General features: G+C 58.6%; 1 protein-coding gene across 8 annotated transcripts in view; it reads right to left on the reverse strand.

Annotated features, from left to right (window-relative positions):
- Positions 1–13,009, reverse strand: part of DAB2IP (DAB2 interacting protein) — a 215,895-nt gene that overhangs the window by 18,334 nt on the left and 184,552 nt on the right. For 7 of the 8 annotated variants that reach the window (XM_055271255.2, XM_055271254.2, XM_055271253.2 and 4 more), the window contains 6 exons: positions 9,990–10,143; positions 8,141–8,239; positions 6,701–7,255; positions 3,476–3,620; positions 3,246–3,390; positions 390–626 (listed from right to left, as the gene is read on the reverse strand). In XM_055271255.2, the coding sequence (XP_055127230.1) occupies positions 390–626; positions 3,246–3,390; positions 3,476–3,620; positions 6,701–7,255; positions 8,141–8,239; positions 9,990–10,143 (1,335 nt within the window). The remainder of the gene's footprint in view (positions 1–389; positions 627–3,245; positions 3,391–3,475; positions 3,621–6,700; positions 7,256–8,140; positions 8,240–9,989; positions 10,144–13,009) is intronic. The other variant, XM_063636051.1, reaches the window with a different exon arrangement.

Consider the following 13,009-nt stretch of genomic DNA (forward strand, 5'->3'; position numbering starts at 1 on the left):
CAGGGAATGGGTTAAGGAAATATGGGCCAGTCCCCCTTGGAGGAATATTAGTCATTTATTTCAAAACAGGGCTTAATGAATGTTAAGGGATATGTGAGAATCCTTATAATAATACACTAATTCAAAAAAGCAGAAGGAAAAAAAATGTCTCATATCATCACCTTTAAAAATTAAGAAACATACCAAAATGACATATACCTTGAGTAGAAGGATAGGGTGTGGAGATTTTATTTTTAAAAAAGTGGGAAGGAGAAGGACTGAGGATGACAGGGACAAAACCAGGGCCTGTTTGTGGTCTCTGCTCAGCTTGGGGGCAGAAACACCCCCAGGGCCTGCCCTGTGGACACCAGCCCCGCCCGACTCTGCCTGGTGAGGGAGGAGGCACTCACTTGGCGAAGTTGGCCAGGTTCTGGGTGACCTTGGCGATGAGGGTGAGGGTGCGGGCAGTGCGGTCATCAGGGTACTCCTGCAGCAGGTTGAAGAGCGAGGGCGACATGATGGCTGGGCAGAGGAAGCGCAGGAAGAGGGAGGCGCTGATGAGCCGCTCACTGATGTCCGGCCGGCCGCGACTGCTGCACTCCTGCCTCCAGGAGGCAAACACCTCTTTCAACTCCCGTGGGAAGACACTGTGTAGGGACAGACAAAGGTGGGCTTGGCCGTCAGGCAGGGGCCCAGGACAGAAGTGCACAGAGCAGGAACCTGCATTCCAACCGTGGCTCTACCCCGCCAGCTGCGTGAGATCAGCCCCGTTGTCTGAGCTCTGAGGACACAGCCAGCTGGGGAGAGCAGTCAGTACAGGGTGGCTGGAGCAAGTGCCCAGGCAGGAGGAGGAGTGGGGAGACCCAGGCTCCCATTGGGCAGTGGGTTATCAGTGAAGGGCCGGGCAGGTGGGATGGGAGGAGGCATGAGGAGCTGGCTCTCCATCCTAACTGGAATTAACTGCCAAGGGCCAGTGCTGAACCGCCTCTCCAGCTTCTGGTCTGGGCCCTCCCCACCTCTCTGCCAGTGTCTACCTCAGTTTTCAACCCAAACAGCAGGCATCTGGGTCTAGGGGGAAGTGAGGAAATCAGGAATAGACCACTATTCCTTGGGTTCCCATCATTGGCTTTGAGACTAATTTCCTTTGCTTGAATAATGTCATAGATATCTGGGATTTCCTACAAGCTCAGAAAGATCAAGAAGATGGGACTACCCCTGAACACAGTGGGAGAACACAGCTCTCCATTCTCTAGATAGGGAGGGAAAGGGAGGTAGTGACTGCCCCAGGGTGATGGAGCGAGCCGGCAGAGCTGGCCCTAGACAGTGGGGCTCCTGGTTCCACTGGGCATCCTGGCCTGCTGTGGTCAGGCCCACCTGGACAACCCTTAAGTGGGTTTCCTATCTTTTTTCCCTAAAAGATGCATCTCCCAGCCTGGGGCAGGCCAGGCCCCAGTGGTCCCCGAACTCAGTCTACATTTGGCTCTGCCATGACCTCAGGGTGATCTGACCAAGGCCCTAGCCCTCCTGGAAGGCTTGGGTTTTCTCTCCCCTAAACTGAGAGCAAGGCCTGCCCTGCCAAGCTCACCGAGCCATCGTAAGGCTAAAACCCCAAGGCTATAATAGGCTTGACCAACTTGAAATTTCTTTCCCCACAGGCCCAGCAGCCTGCTCAGCAGGCTCTCCCGCAATGCATGCTGGCTGACCCATCAAGGGCACGCCTAGCGGGGAATGAAGGTGAGCCACCTTTAGCCATGGCTCTCACAGTGCCTGGCACAGAACAGGACAGGGGGCAGGTGTTGAGTGGTGACATCTATCAATGGTCTTGTCCAGAATGGAGAGGTGCCTCTGACAAATGCCAGAAAGAGGAAATGGAAAATCACTGTCCACAAATATGTTTTCCCTGAGTCACATGCCCAGCCCCCCCTGGAAGAGGGGGGAGGGGGGAAAGCATAGCCCAGCTGGGAATGGGAAGTGTGTTCCCAGAGTTCAAGGCCCTGTAGTCGCTCTCCTCCCCCCGGCCCAGGGGTGTGGAAAGCTGCACATTTGTGGCCCATCTTGAGGTGCCCATTTGGCCCAGGCAAGCACCTTGTATAGCCCAGGGGCTAAGTCCCTGAGTGCCAACCCTTCTAGCCCTGCCCATTCCCCCTGCCTTTTCTTGTCCTTGGGGAGCAGCAAACACTTCCCTGGCCTTCCTGCGTGCCCAGTCCTGAGCTGATGGGCTCACCTGTCCCCAGGGTGCCCCAGCATTCGCAGGAGGTATTTAGGCACAGACACAACCCTATCCTAATGGGATCAGGGCTGCGACGGAGGGTACCTAGGTGTGGCCTCAGAGCAGGAAGGGCAGGAGTGTATGCAGGTGAAGGTGCAGATAAGTGAAAGAGACGAACCTAACAAGGAGTGAGGTAAGGCCGGGGAGAGAGTGGTGTCAGAACAGGCTGTGGACGGAGGCATGGGTGGGAGGGGGCTGTAAGCCCTGAGGCTGGAGGGGGACACAGGTTAAACCTGGGCAGCTCCTCTGGGGCGAATATGAACCCACTGCTTGGGCTGACAGCAAGGCCCTCCCGGACAGTCCTGTGTGCCACCACAGAACGAGGCTATACTCAGTACCAGGCTGGCTGGCCACCACACACATACATCCCAGGAGCAAGCTGGTGGCCGTGAAGTCGGCCTTACCGCAAGTTTCTCCGGGACTGATTCTGGCCCTGCTGAGGGGCCTGTCTGAGCAGCCCATTGCTGCATGCCCTGCTGCTTTCTGGGGCTGGCAGAGCCTGCAGACCCCGTCCTACTTCAAAATCTAGTCCTTTCTCTTTATTCTCTAGTCCCAGCAAGAGGCCTGCCTGGTGCTCAGGCCTCCAACATGCCCCTGCTTTGCCCCATCACAAGGCTGTGACATGAGCACCTTAGCTCCCAGGGACAGGTGAGGAGCCTCAGGTGAAGCCATCTGCCCACCCCAAGTGGGGGCCCACACAGGGCCTGTCAGTCTCACTCCCACTGCAGCCCAAGCACCCACAATAGCCCCTGGCACACGAAGGGCGCTCCCTCATCACCAGAGATGGTGGACTGGCGTGTCCAGGTTCTTTCCATCAAGAAACCACAGCAACATGCTGAATGCTGCCCCACCTGAGAGCTCAAAAGGGACTTGCCAGTTGACTGGCAAGTCAGTACAACTCAAGGGCCAGGCAGCACCAGGCACACTGCAGGTGCCAGACACTGAAGGACAGGATGGGGAAGGCGACAGGGTGGGGAGACCTGGGCACCGCACTGACCAGTAGGAGTTGATGATCTTGCAGAAGGCCAGCTCGCAGCACATCTTGAGGTTGCCCTGGTGCTCTGGGAGGTCAGCGGCCGAGCACTTGCTGGGATCCACTTCGCAGTTCTCATCTGACTCATACAGTGCTTTGATGAACTCACCTATGGCCAAGTGGGCAGGGAGTGGGGAGTGAGGACCTGGCGGGCCCTGCCCCACCCTCTGCCCTGCTGCTGGCCCACTCCCTACCTAGGGCATCCTGCAGGTACTTCTGGCCCACTAGCTTGAGGTACTCCTCGATGGCCTTGGTGGCCAGTGTGTTCTCCCGAAAGATGAGGTGCTCATTGTCCCCGCAGCGGTCCACCTCTGACATCATCAGGTCTGTCAGGAAGTCCTGGGGAGGCAGGAGGTGGGGAGAGCAAGACCTGAGCTGGCCTGGCACGGAGGGCCCTAGGATTCCAGACCTAGCCAGAGAAGTCCTGGCATTTTGAGGCTGCTCCATCACCAAGCTGCAGGGGTCCCGGAGAGGAACAGTATGCTCACCTTTGGGGGCTGCTGGGGAGTGTGGGCAGGGCAGGGGCCCCCAGCCAGGGTAGGAGCCTAGAACTGGTGACAGTAGAGCCGGGTCTATGGATGGAGGCAGCCTGAATAAGAGCATGCCACATGGAGCCACAAGCCCCCACCACCACAGAGAATGGACTCATTTCCATGTACAGCCCTGATCAGGCCTGGCTTGGTGACCACAGCAGGACTTGCCTCTCCCCCCACCATCAGTGCCAAAGAGGACAAATGAGGCTGCCCTGTCTCATGGTAAGAATGGCCACCAGTATCCACCTATGACTCTGGTGGGGGCTCCCACACCGGACACAGATGCCTTCTGTGCAGCCCCACTGCCCAGGGAGGTCGTGAGCCACCATGCTCAGGCAGGTGAGAGCAGGAAGTGATGTGCAACTGGCTGGAGAGGGCAGGTGGAGGCACCACTGCCCACTTGGCAATCCGGGGTAGCAGCCCCTGGCCCATCAGGTCCCACACACAGTGTTGTGGGAAAACCCCAGCACAGGAGCCCGAACCCACACCTTCCCCCAACTCTAGCAACCATGCAGATACTAACTCCCTCCCTCAGGAGCCCCCACCTCCTTGTGCTCACAACCAACCTGTGGCTTGGGGGAGGGGAAGAAGATAGGAAAAACTGTCATAGTTTCAAGGGAAGGTGACAGTCAGGGCAGGGGGCCACCTAGCACAGAGCCTGCAAGGCGCCCAGGAGGGGTAGACCCAGGCATCTGTGCTCAAGAAATTCCTCACTCCGACATGCACAACCTTGGGGTCCTTTAAAACAGAACTGAGATCTAGACACAGGAACCCAGGCTGCACAGCAGAGGCACAAAGGGACAGCAGGGGCCAAGGGGAAGCTGTCATTGGCTTCCTGGGGATCAAGTGGCCTGAGGACCCCTTCCTGACCAACAGGCGACCTCTAGGGTCTCATTCTCTGAATATACTAAAGCGGGGGTCAGAGCTGCATCTCCCCTGGGGCTCCCCCAGGGCTCCCGCTCAGGACCGCAGCCTTCCTGAACTCCTGCAATGACAGCCAGGCCCCAGTGCTGGGATGAGCAGAACTTCCTGAGAGCCAGGACCCAGTAAGGGGGAAACCAACGCACACACAGCAGGAAAATGACTTGTCCAAGGCCACGCAGCCACCTGGGGCCAGATCTGGTCCAAGTCCCTTGCTTCCCAGACCCCATTACTCCTCTAGTCGTGGAGACAGAAGAGGGGCTAGTTCCCAAATATTCCAGGGGTGGGGACTTAGGTACCTGTCACCCCAGCAGCACAAGTTACTTTCTATGCTTCTATCCACTGCTCCCCAACCTCACTGAGGGCCTTTGGGGTTGGCTGCAGCCCTGGCTTCACCTCCCTCCACAATGAGCACCTGGACACACCTATCGTTTCAGGCTGCTTCAGGGAGGAATCCGCTTCCCAGGCCAGCCCCAGCCCAGCCCTGGGGACCAGGTACTGAAACATCAGACACAACTGCAGAAAATAGTGCAGCCTCTGCAGCCCCCGTCACTCCCTCTCTGGTGCCCATGGGCACTTGATTCATTCCGTTTCCCAGCATACGTCCCCAGTGTTGACCGGCATGTTAAGGACAGGGCAGTCAGAGCTGGCCCAACGTGCAGCCTAGCCAGCCAAGTCTGAAGGCTGGGGGAGAAGGTGAGGGAGGAGGTAGCTGAGCACTACAGAGGAAAACTGCTCCCCATCGCAGGTCCAGGGGGAGGAGGTCCCCGCCCCAGCCCTGCACTTGCAGCATACGGCAAGTTCAAGAGGGCGGGGGGCTGCAGAGGCTGCTGAGGCTTCCAGCCATGGCCTCCCCTTCCAGGGCCTCTAGCAACAGGTGAGAGGGTGAGGGGCCTCCACGAGTCTTGTACCCTGGACTCTGCCCTGGGGTACCTGGGGTATGGCTCCCAACTGTGCCTACTCGACCCAGGGCTAAGAGCCTAGGACCTTGACACAGGGTGCCCCTCAGCCACCTGCCACTTGGCTCACAACACACCACTGTCCAGAGGGCAGAGGCCCAGTCCTTAGCCCAGCACCAGTGTCCACCCACGCTGCAGAGGCCTCAAGTCCAGACCCTGTTTCCCACCCTCTTTGGCCAGCTTCCTGAATGGCAGGTGGCAAATGTAAAGAGAGAAGGTCGCCTGCGAGGCCCACAGACCATGCTCTACTGCCTTCCTAGGGGCACCCTGGTCCAGGAGCCCATTTGTCCCCAAACCGGGTAGGTGGGCCTGAGGCATGGCCTGCATGGCGGGCTGCTGGGCCCATCTTCGGGAGCGGAAGGTGAAAGGGGTCATGGAGATGGACGCTGAGCACCTCTGGCCCTGAACTAGGACTTGCCTGGGTGGGTCTCAGACGATTCCCGCTTCTGTGAGGCTCTGGGGTGGGGCTGGCTAACCCTCGAATAGTACAATTTTGACTGCATCTACCTGTGTGAGAATGTATGTGTCTGGGTGAGAGTGTGGGGTGAGGTAGAGCTGTGAGGGAGGCTCATCTGTGCATCCTGCTGGGGAGGTCTGCCAAACTCCATACCCCACAGGGGACGTGTGTTTGGCTCACTGGGGCTGGTGGCGTTGTGGGACCTGTGTGCTGGGAGAGCCGTGGCCACCCGGCCTGTTCCCCTGGCACCTCAGGGGGACGGTCCTCTGCAGCAGTGGTGGAAGGCACCTCAACCCAAGCCCACTCCCTCACTACCAGCTGCAATCCCATCCACTGGCTCCACACAGGCCTCAGTGATCAGCTCCAGCCACAGAGCAGGAGTACAAAACCCCCAGCCCACGACAGAACTTTTGGGTTTAGGGAGCCCATCTGGTAGTGACCGGTGCCTCCAAGGCCTCCGTTAGGCCTGAAATGTATGGATGTGGGGAAGGGCAAGTAACCCAGCACTGTCGCCCAGCCTGTGTCAGGAGCCAAGGGGCCTGCACGCACCTTCACCTTGCCCGTGCTCTGCAGGATGTGCACCAGGGCAGATGCCATCTCCTCCTTGGTCTTGGCACTGAGGATGGGCTCAAGGGCTGCACACAGCCCCAGGTAGTGGTTGGTGATGTGCTCAGCGAACTCTTTGTACATCTCCATGGGCAGGATGGTGATGGTTTGGTAGCGCGCCTTGATGCGGATCATGGGTCCAGGGCCCTTGCCGCCCTTGGGGTTGGGCGTCACCACCGGGTACCACTTCTCCACGAACTGCCGCCCGGCCACCGAGGCAGCAGGCAGGCTCACCAGGCCCAGGTAACTGTTGCGCTCCTTCTTCTTCTTCTTGTCGGTCTCCCGGTACAGGTGGACAGTGACTGTACGCAGAGGCGGCAAGTTGTGGAACTCGAAGTGCTCGCCCCAGAAAACATTGTCCGTCTTGAGCTTGCCCGTGGTGCGGGCATAGAGCACGTCGTCCAGGCACAGCTCGCACAGGTACTTCTTCTTGGCTGGCAGGTCCTTGGCCTCGATCACCCACAGCTTCAGGATATGCTCCACACGCCGGCTGTTGTCCTGTATGTGCACGGGGGTCCAGGGTGGTCAGCTGGGGGTGCCACGTGCAACCCCCAACCAGCCCAGAGCCTGAGAGAGTCCTCAGACCCAGGAGGAGCTCTGAATGTGGAGGCGGCAGTGGGCGCCTAGGCCCTGAGTCAGGATGAGGCAGGGCATGATGGACAAGGGCTGAATCTCTGGTCGACCTCACAGAAGCTCACTCACCTCGGGCAAGTGACTTAACTGGAGCCTTGGGTTGCTTGTCTATAAAACAGCACTAAGGTAAACCCCCATCTCATAGAGGGCGAGACTGAGAGAGGCCAGCACAACGCCTCGCGCATCACAGGCTATGCCATTATTAACTCTTCCTTAATATGCTGGTCTGTACTGTAACTTAAGAGGCAGCTATGGCGACCAGGACTTGGTCAAGCCCTCAAGTTGGCTAGGGAGACAGATACAGAAGCAGGGATTATAGTGGGGGCTCTCAGGACCTGATGCGGGAGCCCAGGGGCAGTGGGAACACAGAGAGCACCAGCCTGGGACAGGGGTCCTCACCTGGAGGAGGGGCAGACATCTAAGCTGGAACGGGAAGATGAGCAGAAGTCGGCCAGGGGCTGGGGAGTAGGGACAAGGGATCCCAGCAGAAGGATCCCAGGGTCCAGCACTCATTTCCCCAGCCCAGCCTCAACGTGTAGCTTAGAAAACAGATGCACACAAGCACCTGTCTCAACCTGGTCAACTCAAACGTCCCTCTCAGAGTCCACCAATATTGTCCACTCGGGCCCTGCCTCCATGCAGGCTAACCACCCCCAACCCCAGCCCACACCAGAGATCGTCTCTCTTGCTTCCTCATATCTGAGCCTACCTTCAATCCCCCATGCTTTGGTGAGAGGGGTGCAGGCTTACCTTGTTGGGATGCACCGCTCGCCGCAGGTTCTCCATCCACTTATCCCGCTCAGCTGCGGACCGGCAGGAAAAGCACTTGCTTCCTGATGACGTCGTCACCTGTGGGGAGCAGGCAAGACAGTGTTATGAGGGAAGGGACCACAGCAAGGGCAGGCAGTGATGGAAGAAGACCTTGGAGGCTCAGGGGACTCTGGCCATCAGGTCTGCATCACAGCTTCAGGAAGGAGCCAGGACAAGGCTCATATGATGCCTCTACTTCATGTTTTGCAGGTGGTACACTGAGAGCCACTGTCCCAGGGCAAGTCAGCAGCTGGAGAGTGGCCCCGTCCTGCATGAGCAGGCTCCTCACTCGTCCCTCAGTGCCCTCTGTCCAATAGGAAAGCACCTTCCTAACTCTAACCTCCCTCTCCCTGAGATGGGAAGAGGGAAGGAACAAAGACCTTGCCCAGGTCAGAGGGCAATGCTTAACCCGAGCGTACTTTCCCTAAAGACGGAACCACAAGAACCAAGGAGACAACCAAAGGTAGGTACCAGAATCCCCTCAGTCCTCAGCTGACATCTCTGAGGGTTCTCTTCCGTCAAGCAGCAGTGACAACAATGGTAATATAAGCCTGATATTCTTTATGCCAGACTGGAGAAATGAGACTCGGACTGTTTGGATGTGCCAGGCCCTAGGGTCCCCAGTCCCTGACCCTTCTCCTTCCCTCCCTGTCTGACTCTCACTCATCCTCTGGTCCAGCTTAGACATCTCCTCCAGGTAAGGGAGCCAGTCCGGGCAATTCCTGCTGTGTGTTCCCACTGCCCCCAGCAGCAGACCCGGGGCTCTGCAGGGGAAGCACACTCCTCACACGGCATTCGAGGGCCTGTACCCTCCTCAGAACCCCCTGCTGTGAACCAGCAGACAGGGCCATCTTCACCCTATCCCTGGCAAGGAAGTCAGAACCCAGATCAAGCCTGGCTCGGCCAGGAGTCCTGAACCAGAAATGGTCCCCAGTGGGCACAGGGTATGGGGCAGGTGCCAGGAACCATTCTGTTTTTTCCCCAGGGCTGGGGGTGCCAGGAGATTGTCACACTAGTCCCCAAGTGGCTGCTTTTCATTACCAGGCTCATTCCTCTACCAGAGAGCTCTCCTAGTTATGCATGATTATTGGGGGTAGGAATCTTCCCAGAAACTGGTAGGAAGCAATATGAATAACTGCAGAAGCAATCAGGAACTCCCAGGAACACCTGCAACAATAGTAACCCTGCTCCCGGCTTGGTCTCAGCCTTGCTGTGTGACCTCTGATGTCTTCGTGCCTTCTCTGGGCCTCAGATCCCCTATTTCCTATGAGGGACTGGACAGGTCATCCCCAGGTGGGTCTCTGGCTCTCTGCATTCAAACCTCAGGTCGCAGAATGCCAGGGCAGGACAGATTTGGGCTCTCATTGTTCACAGCGGGAAACAGGCCCAGACAAGGAGAGACTCTCTGCTATCCACATTGCATTTGGGAGGTGAGCAGGCTCTAAGACATGGACTCTGGTGCTTAAGAAATTCAGGCTTTTCCCCTACTCACTGTCATCCACTGGGGGCCCCAGAAGCTTCATGCTAGCATGGAGAACAGGTGCTGGCCCATTTCCAGAGAGCCTAGAGAGTAGGAAGGACAGCCTCCACCCCAGCTCCACCAGGTCTCTTAGGAGCTGAAAGCTATCGGTAAATACTAGCCACTGTCCCCAAGAGCCTGGCCACTATCCCCAAGACCCTGGCCCCTGCTGAGGCCACAGCAGACTGGACTCCAGGAGGATGTCTGGAGGAGACCAGCCAGGCCAGGAGAGGATGGGGTATCCACCCCAACCCCTGTGATGGGACCCACCTCGAAGCAGTAGTCCTGGCCAAGGATGCTGCTGTGCACGGGCTTGATGACCACCTCTTCCTCCATGCTGAGGTCCAGCGCCTCCACCGCACTGCTGGGGCTGAGCAGGGACTCGTGGGAGCGAGACTCCTTCAGCCTCGGCATCAGATGGGACCTGGGGTGGCAGTAGCTGTGTCAGGCTGGGCCCCCGCAGCCCGGGTCAAGCTGGTTGCCACGTCCCACCCATCTGCCCCAGCCCTGCCCCTTCCAGCAGGCAGCCACTCCTCTCCACTCTCTCTCCTTTCTGTCTTAAGACAGATCTGGGGGCAGGGCTGCCACAGAGACTGGTGGGAACCTCCTCCCCACTGTAGGAGTCTGGCTGGGGGCTCAGCCTCTCAGAGAGCAAGAAGGTAAGGATTAGGGGGCCACTCCGGGGTTAATATTAGCAAGTGAGCCTGCGGGGCTGGGGCCAGCTTGACTCCTGAGAAGTCTCAGAGACCCAAGGAAAGCCTGCCTGACCCAGGCAGCTGTCTGCAGTTCTGGGCCCTTTCCCATTTCCCCTCTCTTTTGCACTGGTCCTTGTCCAAGACTGAGAAGTCACTCTGTCCCAACATTTATCCAGCACACCACTGCCAACAGCCCTTCCTCATACGCTGTCCCACACCACCAGCCCCACACGAGGGATTGCCACAGGGACCCTGCTGCTCCCATCTTACAGATGAGGACAGCGAGGCGAGGCGAGTCTCGAAGCAGAAGGGATGCAGCAGTCTCTGCACGGTACCCAAGACACACACTCCATCGGGGTCCCCACGCTGGGGCTCAGGGCCCAGGTCAGTGGCTCCGACCCAGGCACAAAGAGCACAGGGCTGATGCCACCCGGCACCCAAACGCAGACCAGACCTGGGCCCACTGCTCCCCTGCTGTGTGGCCCTGGGGAAATCGTTCTCCTCTGAGCCTGTTTCCTCAGTGCATCACATGGAAAGCATCGCAGACGACACCTGCTCTAGGGTTAGGTAAAGTCTCTCCAAAGTCAGCAGCACAGAGCAGTGTCCTCCTAGAGCCCCCAGTCCCCATGGTGGGACAGAGGAAAAGCGTGAGGACAGGCTGGGCCTGCTAAGACCACCTCTGGTGCAGAAGCTGAGCCCTGCTTGTGTCCAGGGCTCAAACCCTGGGGTTGGTGAAAAACCTACTCCAGGCTTAGCCCACATGGACCTCCTACCCCCAATGCCCTATGCCCTTTGGCTCCTCGTTCCAATGGTCCAAGTGCTCAGTCCATCATTCTCTCCTTGCCTCACCAAACCAAGACCCCTACCTTGGGCCATGCTGAGGCTTGGCCCCTGACCTTGAGGGGCTCGCAGCTTGGCAGAGCCACCAGACACTTCCCTGTAGGGTGCATACCCTGTACACTCATTTCTGCGACTGCCCCAGGTCAGTGGGCTGAGGCCCACTTCGTGGGCGCTCAAGAATCCAGAGGTGAGCAGGAAGAGCCCTGCTAAGAGGGACTCAGGCTGACAGTAGCCACCCTCCCACCCCAAGCTCCACATCTCCATGGCAACAGCCCTCTGAGCATAAGAGCCCTCCCCAACATGGAGTCCCATGCTAGACGCCGTAAGGAGTCAGAGCTGAGGGAATCCCAACCCTTAGATACCCCACAGAGGCCAGCCCAGGAGCCCCAGTCAACCGGCTCCCTCTGCCTCTCCACACCCAGCACGAAGCTGGCCTCTGAAAGCAGAGAGAATGGGGAGAGCCAGAGGAAAACTATGAGACAAGTTCAAGACAGGGGGGAACCCTCCCCAACTCCCCCAAGGACTCCCACCTGGGGCTTCCTGTTGTGGCCTAAGCCCGTGGACAAGCCCAGCATGTGCCTCTGCTCCTCTGAGGCACTCTCCCTGGGAGGCCCAGTTCACAAAGGGGCACTGGCCTACCTGCCACGCCACACCACCACACTGCCACACCGCTGTGTTGGAAGAGGCCTCTTCTCCTGATAATCCCTCAAGGCCTTGCTCGAGCAGCCTGGCCTCCTCCCCATCACGGCAATGACCAATGCTGTGGGTGGGCCTGCCCTCCCTGGGCTGAGATTCCACCTGAGCTGCCCACCTCCCAGGGAGGACTCCAGGCCTCCCTCCCACATGGGGCTTCATACCTCAGTGGAAGGGACGCCCTGCCTGATAGTAGGGAAGTCACCCTGGCTGGGAAGGGCTGGGACCCATAGCCCCATAGGCCTGACGTCTAGAACCCAAAACCCAGCCCACAGGCTGGGATTGGGCTGCTTCCTGGCCCAGCTTGGAAAATCTCTGCCAGGTAAGGATGCTGGGAGCCAGGGAGGGTGGGGTAGGGACCCAGGAAATACAGAGCGGGGAGCTGGTGAGTTAAGGCCGCCTCCTGCCTGGGGCGCATGAATGAGCTGGCTGTGGAGAGAAGAGGCGAGGCATGCTTCAGCAGGCTGGGCCTGCCCAGGGAAACCCAAAGAGACCCTGGTCCTGCAACCCAGGAGCCCAGCAGGCCCAGGCCAGACCCCAAAACAGCCAGATCCTGGAGTCGGTGGTTGCAGAGCCCTCCCCTTCCTTCCCCACCATGTCCCACAAGCATGCTCTGGCTGACCTGGAAAGGATCCTGGCAGAAGAGAGGGCTGTAGGGAAGCTCAAGGCCCTTAAGACACCTTGGACTGGCCCGGCCTACCTGGGCAGCCATGACCCTCCCCGCTTCCCTGGGGGCTTCTGCACGAGGTGGGATGTAAAGCAGAGGCTGCATCCATCCCTGCAGCCCAAGCTCTCTGGGAGGAAGAGGAATAGGGGCAGGGCAGGGGCAGGGCAGGCCCAGGGAGGCCCCAAGTGGTTCCTGCAAGGTCTACCAGGCTACTCCTTCCTGGATAGTACAGCAAGCGGGTGGTGGAGGCAGGGCCAGTGGACCCCCGTACTCTCTCACTCATGTTCCTATGCATTTCCTTCCTGACCAGCCTGGAGTCTACAGGCCCTGACACACAGTGTCCTCGGTCCCTCCCTCATCTGGGCCCAGAGGGAGCTGGTCTGCTATGACCCTGC

Source organism: Symphalangus syndactylus, chromosome 3 (genome assembly GCF_028878055.3).
Source record: "Symphalangus syndactylus isolate Jambi chromosome 3, NHGRI_mSymSyn1-v2.1_pri, whole genome shotgun sequence".
NCBI lineage: Eukaryota > Metazoa > Chordata > Mammalia > Primates > Hylobatidae > Symphalangus > Symphalangus syndactylus.